The following is a 17,840-nucleotide window of genomic DNA, read 5'->3' on the forward strand; positions in this document are numbered from 1 at the left end:
CCCCCCCCCCCCCCCCCCCCCCCACCCCCACTAGGTGATGGAGCTGATCAAAGGAGCCCAGAGTAATTGATCTGATGTGGTGGCAGAGGCTGTATCAAGACTAATTTAATCTAATAGATAATTTCTATATTGGTTAGAATTAAGATTTGTCAGGGTCCTGGGTCTGAGCGACCCATGATCCCTGAGCAGTTATGGACTAATATTATAATATATATTTTGTATTGCTGTCCCTCGTTATCCCTGCTTGTATATGTGTGTGTGTGTGTGTTTCTGCGGGCGCCTTCAGGCCTGGTGGGTGTGGCCCTGCTGGCGGACTGGCCACACCCGAAGCCACACACCTGCTGCTGATCAGGCCTCGTCGGGGGAGCTACTTAAGAGAGTCTTGGAGCTCCCACCAACGCGGGATCATTTCGTGAGACTTCCCGTCAGTTCTCCAGCTGGTCTGTTTGTGAGTGTGAGCTTACCAAGTGAACTGAGGGTACTGACTACTGCCTCTATTTTCCCAGGAAGGATTGCTGGATGAGAGGGCAGCAGACAGAGTGCACTGGCACGAGGGAGCAGACACATGGGCACAAACACGGGGAGAAGACACGGAGTGGAAGTCGGGAGCACACGGGGATGTATTATTGTTGTGTATCAGTTCCATCACTGTAAATAAACGCACTGCTTGTACATAGAGCACCATGCCGAACTGTGACAAGATTATTTTTATTTTTCCCGTTCATGAGGACAGTTTTCTTGGCTATGCATAGGGCAGTGAAAACCATATGGGCGATATTCTTTTCTGTAGTGACATTATCTAAGCTGCCCAACAAACACACTAAAGGGGAAGTTGGAATGTTATATTTCAGACACTTTGATAAGTCTTCACATATCTCGCGCCAAAACTTCTGAACTGGTGGACAGAACCAAAGCGCGTGGATATAATTGTCCGGTGTATTGGTTTGACAGTGTGAGCAGTTGTTGGTAGACGTAAAGTCCATCTTGAAGATCCGATGACCTGTATAGTGCACTCTATGTAATATTATGTATTGAATTAATTGAAGACTGGGATTTCTAATTAGATGAAAGGTTTTTAAGCAAATCTGAGACCAGAAGTTTTGGTCTAAGTTAACTGATAAATCCGCTTCCCATTTTGCAATAGGAAGTGACATTGATTCATCTGTTTTATAAAGCATTCTGTATATTCTGGAAACTAATTTGGGGGTTTTAAGAGTAAGAAATTGAACCACACTTGGGACAGCCTCATGTTCTGGTTGGGTCCCATGGTTCTCCCGGAGCAGGGACTGATTTGGGGTCACCTACGTGAAGACTAAGGAAAAAGTGGCACCCAAAGTCTGCATACTGGAGGCATGGTTACAGAAAGAAAAAGGTTTTTAATATGTAATTTCAACAAAATTAAGAAAGCACAGATGGAATAACAAGGACAGATACTGAGAGACAGGACTATAAATACACATTTATAAACAGTGCAGAAAAATCAGGGAAGCAGTGAGGTAAGAAGACAAAGACAGGAAGTAAAACAAAAGATATACAATGTGAAGCGTATACTAAAACAAGGAAGGAAGGAAAAACATAGCTAAATAAAGACAAGAAAACTTTTGGGATGGGGAAAAGGTGAATAGGGGCAAAGAGGAAAAAGTGTAAATAAATGAAGAGTAACAAACAAACAAGCAAAAAAAACAAGAACACACAGTCCAGCCATTTATCCTTTATTAAGGACAAATTAAGATGACTCAGCAGGTATTAAAATAACTGTAGAGAGAGTAGCAAATCTGTCCAGATCTAACCATCATGTTGTGGTATCTGTCTGATGTATTTCCACTAAATGCCAGAGAGTCTATTAAGACTGTGAACATGAGAAGATTTATCAGAGTTCACGCTGTTACTCTGGACAGCCCATCGTTCACCATGCACTGATTTCTGCTATGGCAGCATTGCACATCACAACAAACATCAGAAACTGCTACAGGTCAAACTGGGATAACCAAACACTTTGATTCTAATAGACTTACCATATAAAGACTTAAATACCTGTTAGTCGAACAACATTAAGGATTCAGACAACCCCTAATTTATCTCTCTGTAGAGGACAGTGAGGGCTCTGCTTAAAAAATACCTAATGCTGTTAGCACATAATAGTCTGAAAGAACCCTATTATTTAAAATATCATCAGATCTAGTCCCTTTATTACCTTTTTCTTCAATCAATTTTTGCATAATCTGCAACATTAAAGAAATATTATGTCATGCAGAGGCTGAACTGGGAGAAAATAACCCAGCTCAACTGGGTTACACAACATTAAGCCTTGTTTATGGCTACTGCATTGGTTGCCACACATGACAAGTGCCATAATCATTTATACTGATAATTTAAGCACACTGGACTCATTGCAGCCTTCTAATGCAGAATAAGTGTCCAAAAGTAAAAACAAAACAGCGTCAATACTGTTGCAGCATCTCCATCACTCTCATCTAATAATCGCTAAGCTTCCGGAGCGATAGATCATTGAAGTGATGGTAAAGAACACCTGCAAACTGGCTGTGCTTTGTGCGCCAAGTTACAGAAACCAGCTTGGCAGGTGTCAGCAGTTGTAAAGTCTTTTTGGGCGCACCCCAAAGGGAGAAGCTGATAAAAGAACAGTAGGATCCTGTGTTCAGAGTTTGATTCCAAACGTCATAAAACATTAGCTTCTGCTGCACTGATCTCGACCTGGTGTTAGCAAAACTGGGTTTTATTTTACTTTATTTATTCTTGAGGGGTGGGAGTGTTTTTTAGTGTGAAGGGTGAAAACTAACGTTCATAGTATAATTAACAGGAAACCAGTGATGTGTCAAGGGATTTAGGTAACTAAACTACACCAGGGAAATGTAGAATTGAAGAATCTTCATTTTTGAATTTTGCACTTTTTAGATGGCCCCTGCACACTGTTTGTCCACCCCAGAAAACAGCTTGTTTTAATAAAAAATGTGGCTGGAGCTTCATTTTGACATTTCATTTTATCTGCTTAAAGCTTGAATCTGTTATTATTCTTCCAACTTTACAAAGTCTGTTACCAGTAAAAACAAAGGACTGCCAGATGAGTTAATCCTAGCCCGCTTCACTTCTTGCTTGCAAACGTTATTGCTAGTTGCACTACTTTATAATCTGCTTCAGCAGCTAAAGATACCAGCTTATTCATAATGTACAAAGTAGAGTTCTATCTTAATTAATGCTTTCCACCGGGTCGTTCCATCTCAAATAATCTAATTTGCAGAACATTTTCTACTTGTCCAACTCCAGTTTAAAAATTTTATGGTCCAAAATTTTAACATATATGAATTCTGTGACATTTCAGCTTCATATATTAAATACTTTTCAAGACATATTTTTTTGAAAAATATATCGACTAACTTGCAGATTGTTTATTCTGAGTTTTTTCACAATTTTAATAATGTGAATCTCCTTGTGATCAGGATTTGTAGCTCTGGCAGAAAAAAGTCTCTAGAATAAAAGTCAATTTATGATATTTGACACTGATCTGCTGCACTTGAGTGTGGTTAGTTGTTTTTGCCTGACTCAAAGCTGTGATTCAGACTTCAGTAAATGCCTGATGGTTTCTAGTGTTTCTGAGAATTCAGCGAACTTCTGTAGATGTACGATAACCTGACCATGCTCAGAGGAGGAGACCATAAAAAACAGCCTGTTTTCGGTTAATCCCTGAGGCTCCACAGTGTCTCTACTCTTACACTTGGGAATATGCTTAAAATAAAAATGTGTTCTATTCAGCAGATATTTAGGAATCTGCAGCTGCAGCAGTGTTTATGCCAGCAGGCAGTGATGGTTTTAAACCTTTAAAAACACATTTGAATAATTTACTGCCTCAAATTAATTAAATTGTGCCTTTTTTTAATTTTTTTAATTTTTTATTATTTAATAAGGAACATAAGATAAAACAACCCATGAGAACACAAATAAACCGAAATAAACAAGTAATCAAAAATAAACAAACGGGTGTACCCACTAGTCATATATACATATATACACATATATATACAGGGAGTGCAGAATTATTAGGCAAATGAGTATTTTGTCCACATCATCCTCTTCATGCATGTTGTCTTACTCCAAGCTGTATAGGCTCGAAAGCCTACTACCAATTAAGCATATTAGGTGATGTGCATCTCTGTAATGAGAAGGGGTGTGGTCTAATGACATCAACACCCTATATCAGGTGTGCATAATTATTAGGCAACTTCCTTTCCTTTGGCAAAATGGGTCAAAAGAAGGACTTGACAGCAGTCTCAAAATTGCAAAGCTTCTGAAGCGTGATCATCGAACAATCAAGCGTTTCAGTCAAAATAGTCAACAGGGTCGCAAGAAGCGTGTGGAAAAACCAAGGCGCAAAATAACTGCCCATGAACTGAGAAAAGTCAAGCGTGCAGCTGCCAAGATGCCACTTGCCACCAGTTTGGCCATATTTCAGAGCTGCAACATCACTGGAGTGCCCAAAAGCACAAGGTGTGCAATACTCAGAGACATGGCCAAGGTAAGAAAGGCTGAAAGACGACCACCACTGAACAAGACACACAAGCTGAAACGTCAAGACTGGGCCAAGAAATATCTCAAGACTGATTTTTCTAAGGTTTTATGGACTGATGAAATGAGAGTGAGTCTTGATGGGCCAGATAGATGGGCCCGTGGCTGGATTGGTAAAGGGCAGAGAGCTCCAGTCCGACTCAGACGCCAGCAAGGTGGAGGTGGAGTACTGGTTTGGGCTGGTATCATCAAAGATGAGCTTGTGGGGCCTTTTCGGGTTGAGGATGGAGTCAAGCTCAACTCCCAGTCCTACTGCCAGTTTCTGGAAGACACCTTCTTCAAGCAGTGGTACAGGAAGAAGTCTGCATCCTTCAAGAAAAACATGATTTTCATGCAGGACAATGCTCCATCATGTTGATGGTGAACAGATCAAAACACTGACAGAATCCATGGATGGCAGGCTTTTGAGTGTCCTTGCAAAGAAAGGTGGCTATATTGGTCGCTGATTTGTTTTTGTTTTGTTTTTGAATGTCAGAAATGTATATTTGTGAATGTGGAGATGTTATATTGGTTTCACTGGTAAAGATAAATAATTGAAATGGGTATATATTTGTTTTTTGCTAAGTTGCCTAATAATTATGCACAGTAATAGTCACCTGCACACACAGATATCCCCCTAAAATAGCTAAAACTAAAAACAAACTAAAAACTACTTCCAAAAACATTCAGCTTTGATATTAATGAGTTTTTTGGGTTCATTGAGAACATGGTTGTTGTCCAATAATAAAATTATTCCTCAAAAATACAACTTGCCTAATAATTCTGCACTCCCTGTACATGCATATACATATACATACACACAAATTGTGCCTTTAAAAAAAAATTTTTTTTTAATGTATGACTTGACTCAGCCCTTCTTTTGCACAGCTAGCTCTCATCATGTAGAATTAAAAAAATAGAACCTTTCTCTACCTGAACTCCTGAAAATGGCAGGCATAAAACTCAAGCTCACCTGTATTTCTTAGTGTGGAATATCTGAATCACATTTAAAATTTGTGCATAATTCCAGATAATGAGTTGACAAAAGCTGCAGCTGCTCATTAGTTGGGAGAAACAGGTTGGACCACAACTTGTTAGCTAAGTGATGACGTACTGAACCTGCTTCTTGTTACTTAAGCCGGTATCTTTTTTCAGCTGCCATTCTTAGACTGTACAGGTTTATATTAGCACTATTCACAGGTACTATGTCTTCTATTTTACCCTTGGAGATCATCACTGAACAAAGGTGGTAGCCTATGACACCAGCAATCAGTCACCTACACTGCACCTACATTCAAAAAACATTTTTTTCTTTTTGTGCACTCGTGTTACAATCAGCTGATTTGATTGCATGCAGGACACAAATGGTAGAGCGCCTTTTCGGGAGTGAAGATATGGACACTACTTGTATTAATTTTTTCCACAAAAAGACATGGCGTGATGGTGAAATGCAAACTGCGTCCAGGACAAAAATAAGGCAGCTTTGCCTTTTTGCAAACATCTGCACAGACAGCATGCTAATGCAAAATTAACCAAAAGCAGAGTGATATTAAAGCCGAGAGTATGTGGATCCGAGCACAGCCAGCCTTCAACAGGTAACTGATGAACAGTCAGGTTGCAGTCTCTGCTTTCTAACTGTTCATGTTTCTACAGTAGAATCACTGTGGTGATCGCTTTGAAGTCTCTTTGGGCTCATTTTCAACTTTGCTTTGTGGTGTTGATTATGAGACAATACATTTCAGATCATTTTAGAAATTAGACAAAGAAATAATGTAACGAATTACTCTCTCCAGGGAGTAATTAACAAACTGTATTATTTTAAGAAAAGTAATGAGTACTGAGTAATACATTACTTTTTGTTGAGTAATGATAATGACCCTAACACTGGATGTTCACAACTCACATGAGTCGATGTCTCATAACAGATTCACACAGTGACTCACGTCACCATTAACAGCTCACATGATTATAGTGAGGCAAAACAAAAGGGCTTAAAACTTGAGACTCTCCATTAGTTGTTTTAAAAGTGAAGAAACATCTCATATGAGAGGTTAACCAAAAAGAAGTCCAACTGCCTTCATTTCAAGTGTTTAAGGTGGCAAAAGTTTCAAATAATGAGATCTGTGTGAGCCAAAAGCTCAGGCTTCAATGGATCTATACTGATCTTTGCATTATGTCAAAGGAAGGGGATAACAGAAGCCCCACCCACCTGCTGTCCAAACCAGCCATTCAGAAGAAAGTTGACTTAAAGTAAAAACAGGTTCTTTCAGCAGCACCAGGGCGCCATATCAACACCCAGAATATGATACATGAGGACTAAGACAATAATCGCAATATAAAAAAAATAAAAAAAAATAAATATCCATATTGTGGTTTTAATACACATAATAATAATAATAATAATAATAATAATAATAATAATAATAATAATACCATAAAATAAGGGGAGATGTTGCAGAGAGCTGGTATGACAGAGGAGCATGTTAGGGATAAGGTCAAAGGGAGGCATGTGATCTGCTGTGTTGACCCTTAAAGGGAGCAGAGAGCAAGAAGAAGAGACAAGCTGAAACACCTTGTTTTAGACAGACTGTGAACTGAAGGGCTCCACTAAGACTCACCATAAGATGAATAAAAATTTTAACTCTAAATCATCCCAAGATACTCTATTAAAGCCCAAGAGCAGGAATATGGATTTTGAAAAGAACATATTCACTCCCCTTTCTCAGCCGTGTGTCTTGTTTTTCCTGTAGTTCCTTCCTTGTATTTCTACGTTCTTGCTTTCTGCCATATTTCCTGTGTCTGCCTTTGTTTTCGTGTGCATTCTGTCTTCCTATTGTCTCCTTGTTTTGCCTCCAGCAATTCAGAACAATGTTACCATAAAGGGAGAAGAGCTAAACCAACTTGCTTCAGACAGAGGACAAACTGATCGGCTGCACCAAGGCCCAGTGTAAGATAAATGAGGATTATTTTGAACTGAAATCACAGTTACTCTTGTAAAGCCCAAGAATCAAACTATGGAACTGGAAATTTGCCTAATAGGTTGACATTAATCTGTTCCATTTTTTTCACTGTCAAAGTTGAGCACATGCGAAAGATCTGAGATGAGAGAGTGTGAAACCACCTTGGCCCACAGTCAGTATGTGGAGAAGTGGATTTAAACTGAGCACTGTGGATTTTGGGTGATTAAATAGCTGTTATTTTGCCAGAGGTTCCATCAAATGATTCTATTGTGACCTAGTCGTCATGATTTGAGTCCCACATCATGAATATTGATCAGAGCTCTGATGTTAACTGACAGAAAATGCAGCAGATTGAATCTTCATTTCCTGGAACCTGTTCCAAGAAACTAAACACAGCCATCTGCTCTCTGCCACTACCCCCCCAGCAACAACAAACGGCAGCCTATCAGGAGGCGCTGCACAACAGAGGGGGAGGTTGTGGTGGTGCCTCCTGGTGGCTATGGTTAGAACTGCAGCTCTTCCCGATACAGCAAGCGCCTCATCTCACTTTTAACAAGCAATAGAGAGAAAAACTGTTTCTTCTGTGCAGCAAAATGTTTCTTTACCCTCTGAGAGCAGGAGGATTTAGCACTTCTGCTGTTAAACTGGGCCTATTGAGCTTCCCTGTAATTTCATATATATATACTGTTATCATGACCAATGCTCACATTAAACAGTAGGATATCCTTAATTCAATTAAATTTTATTTATATAGCGCCAAATCACAACAAAAGTCGCCTCAAGGCGCTTTATATTGTACAGTAGATCGTACAATAATAGATACAGAGAAAAACCCAATAATCATATGACCCCCTATGAGCAAGCACTTTGGCGACAGTGGGAAGGAAAAACTCCCTTTTAACAGGAAGAAGCCTCCAGTAGGACATATCCTGGTCAAAAATGACTCCAAGGTTCCTCACAGCGTTACTGGAGGCCAAGGTAATGCCATCCAGAGTAAGAATCTGCTTAGATACCATATTTCTAAGATTTTCAGGGCCGAGTACAATAACCTCAGTTTGATCTGAATTAAGAAGCAGAAAGTTAGCGGCCATCCAGGTCTTTATGTCTTTAAGACATTCCTGCAGTTTAACTAATTGGTGTGTGTTACCTGGCTTCATGGACAGATAGAGCTGGGTGTCATCTGCATAGCAGTGAAAATGTGTGCTATGTCTTCTAATGATACTGCCCAAGGGAAGCATGTATAATATAAATAGAATTCGTCCTAGCACTGAACCCTTAATATGGCCACCTCAGGCTGCAATAGTAAAAGGGAGGGTTTACAACATGGTAGTGAAAAAGACAGGAGGCCAAGCTGGAGGTGGAGGAGCTGAAGATGGTAAGATTTTCATTGCAAGAACTAGGATGAATAAGATTACATATGAGTGTCGAGACAATTTTGACATGTGCAGGACAGTGACAGTGGATAAACTAAATAAAGGATGTTGAAGGAGTCCATGTACAGTGAGAGGCACAATGATTTGGCTGGTAGAGTGTACAGAAACATCTGTACCACACAAGTCCTCAACTTCCGCACCACCACTAAAGATGGTTGACAATAACATGGATAAGGTCCTGTAGGAATTCAAGTTCCAGGCAGACAAGCAGCTGACCAGACATAGTGATGGTTAATGAGGAGCAGAAGACTGAAGTGGACAGCAACTTAAGGGAAGGAGCACAAGAAAATAAAGAAGAGGCTGAAGGAACAACTGGAGCAGATGTGGAAGGTAAAGTGGTACCAAGTGGTAATAGGAGCATTAGTAGTTTGGAAGAGTGGCGTCAGCCCAGCATCAGAGGTCTCTTTCCATGAAGAGCGCAGTCCCAGGAAAAGTCAATATACCTGAACCCTCAAACTCTCAGACCTCTGGGAAAGGACCCGAACTTCATTCCACACATACCACACACACACACGAGAGGGACGAAGTGTAATTTAACCTCGTCCAAAATCTCCATCCATCCATTCGCTTCCGCTTATCCTTTTCAGGGTCACGGGGGGCGCTGGAGCCTATCCCAGCTGTCATAGGGCGAAAGGCGGGGTAACCCCTGGACAGGTTGCCAGTCTGTCGCAGGGCTAACACATAGGGACAGACAACCATTCACACTCACATTCACTCCTAGTGGCAATTTGGATTATCCAGTTAACCTATCCCCACAAGCTGCATGTCTTTGGACGGTGGGAGGAAGCCGGAGTACCCGGAGAGAACCCACGCAAACACGGGGAGAACATGCAAACTCCACACAGAAAGACCCCGGCATGATGGTGGAATTGAACTGAGGACCTTCTTGCTGTGCGGCAACAGTGCTAACCACTGTGCCACCATGCTGCCTAGATGAATGATATTTTCAGTTCTAAGACCTAAACAATCTTAGCATGTTTAAGCTAAGATTTTAACGATGCTACCACCAACTCACACTTATTCCATCAACTGCACAGCACCCCAACTTAAAACAGTTGTGCTTAATTTTCTGAAAGGAAAACTGTCTCAGGTATTTAACGCCTAGCACAGAGGACAGCAACCCTTGGCATGCTGCTCACGAGCTCCTGAGCTGTGGCTCCTCAAAGCTTTGAGAGAAAATTTTTTTACATCCATCATCCCCATTTTAGGAGGTTTCTGACCCTGCCCTGGTGCATTTCATGGTGATCTTGAAAGTCACTGAGGCTACGTCTACACCAGCCCTGATAAATTTGAAATAGGTGTATACGTCTGAAAACACTCTGCGTCCACACTATCGTTTTCACATTGTTGTTCATCCACATTGAAAAAGCCGCAAACGCTTATGTTCCAGTACTGCGCATGCATGAGACGCAAGACGATTCAAACTGCCTCATTTCTGTCTGCTGTTTATTTACTTTCCAGCTCTTTGAAACGTTGCGGCAAAATGTCGAGGAAACCACCGAGTTTTTTAAATGGACTAACAATGAGGTGGAGTTATTGCTGCGAGTAACACAAAAGTACAAAGTTGCAAAAGCGAGTGAGAATTAAAGAATTAGAAGAAAAGCTATGTGGAGCATGTACAGACTGATATTAATCTTTAATAGGGCTGTCAAAATTCAGAGCAAACAAAACAACTGCTGTATAATGCCCTCCGCTATCTTAGTTTAATTGGTCACTTGACTGCATCACATGACTAAAATGTGTCATTGTTTTCAAAAGGTCTCAGTTTTCGCTGTCCACACTGAGACCGTCTCAGTGTGGACGGAAGGCCAAAATGGAGAGAAAAAGATGCATTTTCAAACGAAAACGTATTAGTGTGGACATGGCCTAACTTGAAAGTCATTCACACACTCTGTAATTAAGTCATAAAAGATCACATCAGCCAACGTGTGAATCCTTTGAAGTCTTTTCAAAAGCCGAAGGAAAAATCCAAAGTGGCATAGACTTTTGTCCTGACAACCAAAAGGGAATTTTTTAATTGCCTCCTTAAAAAGGCTTTGTGATTAAAGTTTTTAATTTGGCACCTGATTTTCATCTAGTAGTTAATTCAGTTTTAATGTTGTGAAGGAAATACGTTTATATGTATATTTTTGTTTAGTTTAATTAAACAAAAGCTGATGACTTATTAATCCTTGCTTACTCCTTACTTTCCATCATACACAGCTCTCGCTGTATACAGTTCCCTGTGTGGGTTTAGTTTGAGAAGACAAGTTAGCAACCTTAAATATGAGCTTTCCATTTTCACCATATGATAGTTAACGAAGCAGATTTTTTGGCATTGTGTGGAAAGCTGAAGTCATGTGAACATGTGACACATGCCCGTTCACAAGTGTGCAGGCGTGCTGAGCAGCTGATGCTGCAGGCGTCAGCTGTTCTGCATTAAATCATCCTTACTCACCGGTGGGGGAGGTGCTGTCAGCGGGGCCTCAATGATGTGGATGATCCCGTTTATGGCAGGAATGTCCCACTCCAGCAGCAACCGCTCATTCACTAGTTTAGAGCTCTGAGGGATCGAAAATCAACCACAATAAACATGGCAGTACATTTTAAGTTCATTTGCTTAGCTATAAGAATGTCAATGCTTTTGAGATGATGCATACAAAAAATGGCATGGTATAATAATTGAGACAGTGTGTGTGTGTGTGTGTGTGTGTGTGTGTGTGTGTGTGTGTGTGGGGGGGGTATTTATATATCATATGGAATACTTTATTAATCCTTGAGGAAATTATGTAAAGCAAACTGCTTAAACAAACTAACACGCCAACTACGAGGCCTGCATTGTAGAATGTCTCCAGTCTTCAATGAGCAGGGCAGTGACAGCTAAAGTGATGGTGGAGAAGACGGCCTTTATATAAGTGTCTGATATGCTAATAATCTCTACTCCAGACTGTGATGAACCACCAATATGCTAGCAGGCTACCTTCTAGTTAAGCTTCCACCCAGAGGGAAATTAACAAGCTGGTTAGGTACTGGAGGAGATAAACTCACTACGCAACGAGTTCAAGTAATTCACCACATTTTGCAATTAAGAAGTAATTTGTAATGTTAGTTTGTGAAAAAGGTAAGTTGTTTAAGTACCTTTGTCACCAAAAATAAAACACACCATGTTCCCTCAGTGTGTTGACTTTATCTCATTGCATAGTGAACTTTGTAGCATCTCCTCCATCACATAAGCAGCAGTAGCAAGCTTGTTCATTCCAGTGAGAGTAAGAATGAACAAGCACAGTGCCAAAAGCAGCTGTGGTTACGGAGCTATAAAATCAGCATTATTCTCTACCACAACACGTCTGGCACACCACCAGAGTTTGTGGAGCTGTGCTTACTTGGCCGCACTTCAAAATGCAAAGCAAAGCTTTCAAAGACTTATTATCACTCCCAACACAAAATGACACGAACACTTCAGCTTCCACAGCCAGCCTCCATCTCGCTGGCTGACCTGAGTGAACATAAACCTCTGGATACGATCCACAAATGCAGTTTGGTTTCAAGCTGTCAGAAGGAGACAAAAACACTCCAGCTGTGTTTGTGACTTTCTTGTTTGTGATTTTTTTTTTCTTGTGCCAAAACAAAAGGAACAGGGATATGTAACAGTAAGTTGTTTGAAAAAGTACATAACTGATCATACATATATCTAAATGCTGCTTAGACTGTAACGTATTAAACTTAATACTACAATGATGTAAATGTACAATATACAATATGTACAAAATGTACAATATAGCCAATCTGCAAAATAAATACAAAGGTATTTCATTTTTGTAACTTACAGGTACTCTCATCAGCTCTTTCTCTCAGTAATTATATCTGATTACTTTTCAACAGTAGTGATGCTATTTTTTCATATTTTGTATTGGATTTTCACCATGTTGATATTAAACCAGTGTTAATTTAGTTTATCAATAATTTTTGTCAGCAAAATTATATTTTGTCAACTAAAACTGGAGGAACTCTGTGTGTGTGTGTGTGTGTGTGTGTGTGTGTGTGTGTGTGTGTGTGTGTGTGTGTGTGTGTGTGTGTGTCCTCTGACCTCATTGTTGCCCTGAGTAACAGTGAGGTTGAACCCGAGCCTCGATGTGATGACCGTCTGATGATTCAGCTCCTTAAATGGCCATCTGCTCCGATTGGCTGAGATGTGATACTCCAGGTCTCTTCCAGACAAAGACTATACACAAACAAAACAGAAACTGAGTTCACTGACAGCTGTGTCACAACGCACTGCCATTTAATACATTTTATAAGAAACAATTAAAAGTTGATTCTCTCAATCATTTATATTAATATGAATATGGCAACAAATGCTTTTAATTTCCTTATGGTTTTAACTTTAAACATGGTGAATAAAACAAATGCTTTCAAATACTACTCTCAAAGTTTCACAAATTAAATTGGTTAAAGAGAAAATGGCATTTTCTAAATTTCATTCAGGAATGTAGGCTAAATATATCTAAACCTAATCTACCTTAAAAAAGAATAATATGAATCACTAGTGTGTTTTACTAGTTTGTAGTCACTGTGTGATGGAGGTCTATGGGGCTCAAGCTGTGGGACGCTTATATTTTTATTAATTTTCGTACTAGTTTCCCTGTCTGGATTTTTATTTGTTGTGGAAAGCTTTTTTATTTATGTTACTTTACTAGATTAATACTTACTTATTACAGTTATATATATTAACTGTAAAGGTTTAGCATAAAAAAAAAAATTCTAAGTTGCTTATATTTGACAGCCCTAATTAATCTAAGAAATGATAAGCATTTACTGAAGCGTTGTGTTATTTATTTCACCTGATTTGGAGCAAAGCCGGTGTTATGAGGGACAAACAGCGTGACTTCAGCCTTCCTGTGAGAAAGAAACTTGACAAGTTGACTGCCCTCTGAGGACGTGCCGCTGTACTCCAACAACATCTGCAAAGAGAAAGGACAGTGACTTTTTTCAATTTATAATTTGATTTGATTTGATATACCTTTATTAGTCCCACAAGGGGAAATTTCATAAGGCTGCCGACCTATTGCACGCAATGGCGGTGCCATCTTACCCTCCGACCATACATACATTACACAAAGCATCACGTGGGGAAGACAGGTCAGAGAGGTATAACAATGGAAAATGCACCACATGAGGAAAGATAAGGAGGAAAAAATAACTCCCCCCAGACTGAGCTCCAACAGGGAGATCAGTTTGAGAACAGAAAAAAAACACCTCTGCACATAGCACATGAAAAAAAACCTTAATACACCAAAGAAACACATGACAAGCAACAGGGGTGGGTAAAGGGTGAGAGACAGCCGAATTAGACAGTACATCCGGGCCTGCGTGCGCTGGTCTCCTTGATCCACCGTCAGCATCGGAAGGGAATAAGCATCGAAGGCTTTTGGAATAGGGACGGGGGATGAGTGTGTGCATATCAGTGTATATGTATGTGTGTGCGTGTCCAGAGTTCAGCTGAGACAGTGTCCTTCGCCCTGCTAGGCTAAGTAAACAGTCTTCCAGCCAACCCAGGTGGCCTGCATGGAATGGGAAGGAACAATCTAAACACAGTCGTTATCAGGGTGTTGTTGTTCAGCTCCAGCCTTGAGACCGCAGCTGGCGCCAAAGGGGTATCCGCATAAGTGATGGTGGTTTTTACTTTAGTGCGAACAGCTCATATGAATTTCAAAGCAGTTCTACAGTCCAACTCTGGTCTCTCAATCTCCCGTTGGAGAGCCGCGAGCTTCGCCATACTTGCGTTCTGTGATGTTGTCATTTCTTGTGCTCAAGGAGCCGATTCTGAGAACTCACGACAGTGTGCCTCCCCGAGATGTCATCCAATTTCCGCTCAGAGATGTTATTCCGAGCGAGCCCTTCCGAGATGTATCCAGTCTGCAGTCAGAGATCTTATTCTGAGTATTCACAGCAGCCGTAGCCTTTCCAAGATCTTATCCATGCTGCACTCAATGAGCCCATTTTGAGAAACTCACGCCTCTCCCATCGTTTCAATCCCAGCGGGCAGCCTTGTGGGGGTTTGAACAGCCGGTTCCGCTTTCTTAATTCTTCGATAAGTCAGGGCCAAGCCAGCTCCGATCAGCCAGAACCCTGTTACCATGGTTCCGAATAGGTAGATATCTTCAGCACTCAGGCTCACCCAAGCCCAGACTTCTTGTTGAGAAAGGGGTGTCAATTGCATTTAGGGACCAGTTGATCCAATCCATAATTCCTCTTTTAGGTTTTAGAGAACAGACTGTGAGAGAGTGTTCCAGGGAAAAGTAATACAAAAAACACGAGACTAGACAAGGACATAAGAGGCTAAGCAGGGAAGCTAAGGGAGAGGAGGAGGAGGAGAGGAGAAAAGTGCGACCGCCTTCGTCAAGAGCAAGAGCAGAAAATGGATAATAATAATAATGGATTGCATTTATATAGCGCTTTTCTAGGCACCCAAAGCGCTCTACAATTCCACTATTCATTCTCTCTCACATTCACACACTAGTGGAGGCAAGCTACAGTTGTAGCCACAGCTGCCCTGGGGCAGACTTGTCATCGTCCGGGTGTGTGCCAGGGTGTCTCCCTCCGAGTCGGTATCTCCACCCCTGGGAGGGGCCTCAGTATTCTGCTGATTGCTCACACCTGTGGGTAATTAAGCCGGGGACTCATAAGGCCAGCGCACTCAACCTCTCTTTGCCAGATTCTCAGCTAACCCTAGTTAGTGCAGGCCACCACTGTGATTTCGCACACGCTTTGTAAACTACCTTGACTCATTGTGTGTTTCTCTGACAGCCACGCACCAAGTTGCCAGACACAAATCTCCGCCAAAGAGCTCCAATCCGGACGCTGGACCACCTGACAGTCCCACGGGCTGTTCACCCGACTCACCTGCCTGCCTCCCTGCCTCAACACCAGGAATTTCAGACCACTCACCCGGACCACCCACCCCTCCACGCCACTACAGACCACCCGCGGCAAGTACGCAGTGCTAAGGAAAATTCAGAACGAACAGCTTGCCCATATTCCTCCTGAGCCATACCTGAACGTCTGTACTCTATTTACAGTGACTCTGAACCTAACCCCGGACCCAGTTTGACTCTGCCTCCAGCCCAATCCCTGGAACTGCTGTTTCCACTGACCAACACCAGATTGCTTACTTAGCCCAGGCTGCTTAAAACCCCTTTGGTTTAGTTGTGGCATTTTGCACTTGTTAAACGCACATTCCAGTTTCCTGTTTATGAACACTTACTGAGAAAATAAAGGTTGTCTCTAAAACTACTTACGTGCTGTTCGGCGTCCAGCATTTGAGTCCTTTCTCTGTTGAGGCGGCCTCGGCCATGACAAGACTGACAGAAGCGAGGCTGCCATATCGCGCCATCGGCCCCTCTGGCCATCACCAGTAGGCGGTAGGGTAAAGTGTCTTGCCCAAGGACACAATGACCAGGACAGAGAGAGCTGTCCTGGTCGTTGTCCTTCTTTTGGCGGATCATCTGCCTCCATCTCACCCTATCTCTAGTATCCTCACCACCAACCACATCCTCCTCCACATCTTGTCCACGAGAATGGACAAGACTGTTTCTAATCTTGTCCATTCTCATCACTCTGAATGAAAATCTTAGCACCTTAGCATCTTCAGCTCTGCCTCCAGACAGGGGGTCCTGGACCTCTTGTCGTTTTGTCAGTGCTGTGATGTATGTTTGTCTCCAGACCATACATCACAGCAGATCGCACTACCATCTTGCAGGCCTTCCCATTCTGTCACAAATCACTCCTGACACTCGTCTCCACAATGCCTCTCTTATACACTGTTTTAGATGGTCAACCTTGTGTTTAAACTGATCTACCTTCAACTCCTTGCAGCTTCACTGCTACCCCTGTCTCCCACTAATTCACACACATGTATTCTGTCTTCCTTCTACTGACTGATTCCTCTCCCTCCACCGCTCCAGGGTTTCTACCTGCTCCCTACTCTGACTACAGATCACAGTGTCGTCTGCAACCATTATAGTCCCAGGAGACTCCTGCCTGACTTCATCTGTCATATTGTCCATTACGGCTCTCAGAGCTGATCCCCCATGTAATCCCACCACCACCTTGACCCCATTTCACCCTACTGCACACCTCACCACCGTCTCTCTTTCCTCATATATATTTGTTTTTAAACATATAAAACAAAAATTGGTAAAATGTAACCAGTCATATTCTATGAACTCTTAAAAAGTATAAGCAGATAACTGCATAAATTATACGTCATAAAAGTGACATGCTCAGAGTTAACTAGTTTACAAATAGTGTAGTGAACTCTGAAAAATAGTAGGTTTTCCTGGGGTGAATCATTCAGAAATCTCTGGGGCTAACTCCATTTACCTAATGTTTTATAGTTTCAACTGAAAAGTTTGTTTTTTTTAAATGAATCAAAAGGCTTAGCTGTGGTTCTGTACAGCAGAATAGGAGGCAGAGTTTTCAGCTATTAGGCTTGCCTGCTTTAAGATTAGGCTTAAAACTTTCCTTTCTGATGAAGCTTATAGTTAGGACTGGATCATGTGACCCTTAATTGGCTGCTCCCTCCTGAACTTGGTTCTGCTGGAGGCCTCTTCCTGTTAAACGTTCGTTCCCACTATTGCCAAGCACTGCTTTCAAAGGGTTTGTGTGATTATTGTATTTTTTCTTTAACCTCCTAAGACCCGAACTCTTCCACGACATGCATTTTTTATTTCTCTTTGATATTTGGGCTGATTGGGACCTGATGAATGTAAAAACAAAGAATTGCCAGATTTTTTTTTTTTACCTAATTTTGTTTCTAAGTAAAATGAGAACCACGTATGAGGATATTCGTTTAAAATTTTGATAGAACAGTAGCAGTATAATGTCCTTGTAAGTGGATATCAGGTGCTTG

The 17,840-nt window shown here is 41.3% G+C and overlaps 1 protein-coding gene across 2 annotated transcripts in view; it reads right to left on the reverse strand.

Moving 5' to 3' along the window:
• stab1 (stabilin 1) overlaps positions 1 to 17,840 on the reverse strand; it is a 182,097-nt gene that overhangs the window by 24,525 nt on the left and 139,732 nt on the right. For both annotated transcript variants that reach the window (XM_080891129.1, XM_080891128.1), the window contains 3 exons: positions 13,771 to 13,890; positions 13,017 to 13,151; positions 11,388 to 11,492 (listed from right to left, as the gene is read on the reverse strand). In XM_080891129.1, the coding sequence (XP_080747255.1) occupies positions 11,388 to 11,492; positions 13,017 to 13,151; positions 13,771 to 13,890 (360 nt within the window). The remainder of the gene's footprint in view (positions 1 to 11,387; positions 11,493 to 13,016; positions 13,152 to 13,770; positions 13,891 to 17,840) is intronic.

This window comes from Rhamphochromis sp. 'chilingali' (genome assembly GCF_963969265.1).
Source record: "Rhamphochromis sp. 'chilingali' genome assembly, chromosome: 9".
NCBI lineage: Eukaryota > Metazoa > Chordata > Actinopteri > Cichliformes > Cichlidae > Rhamphochromis > Rhamphochromis sp. 'chilingali'.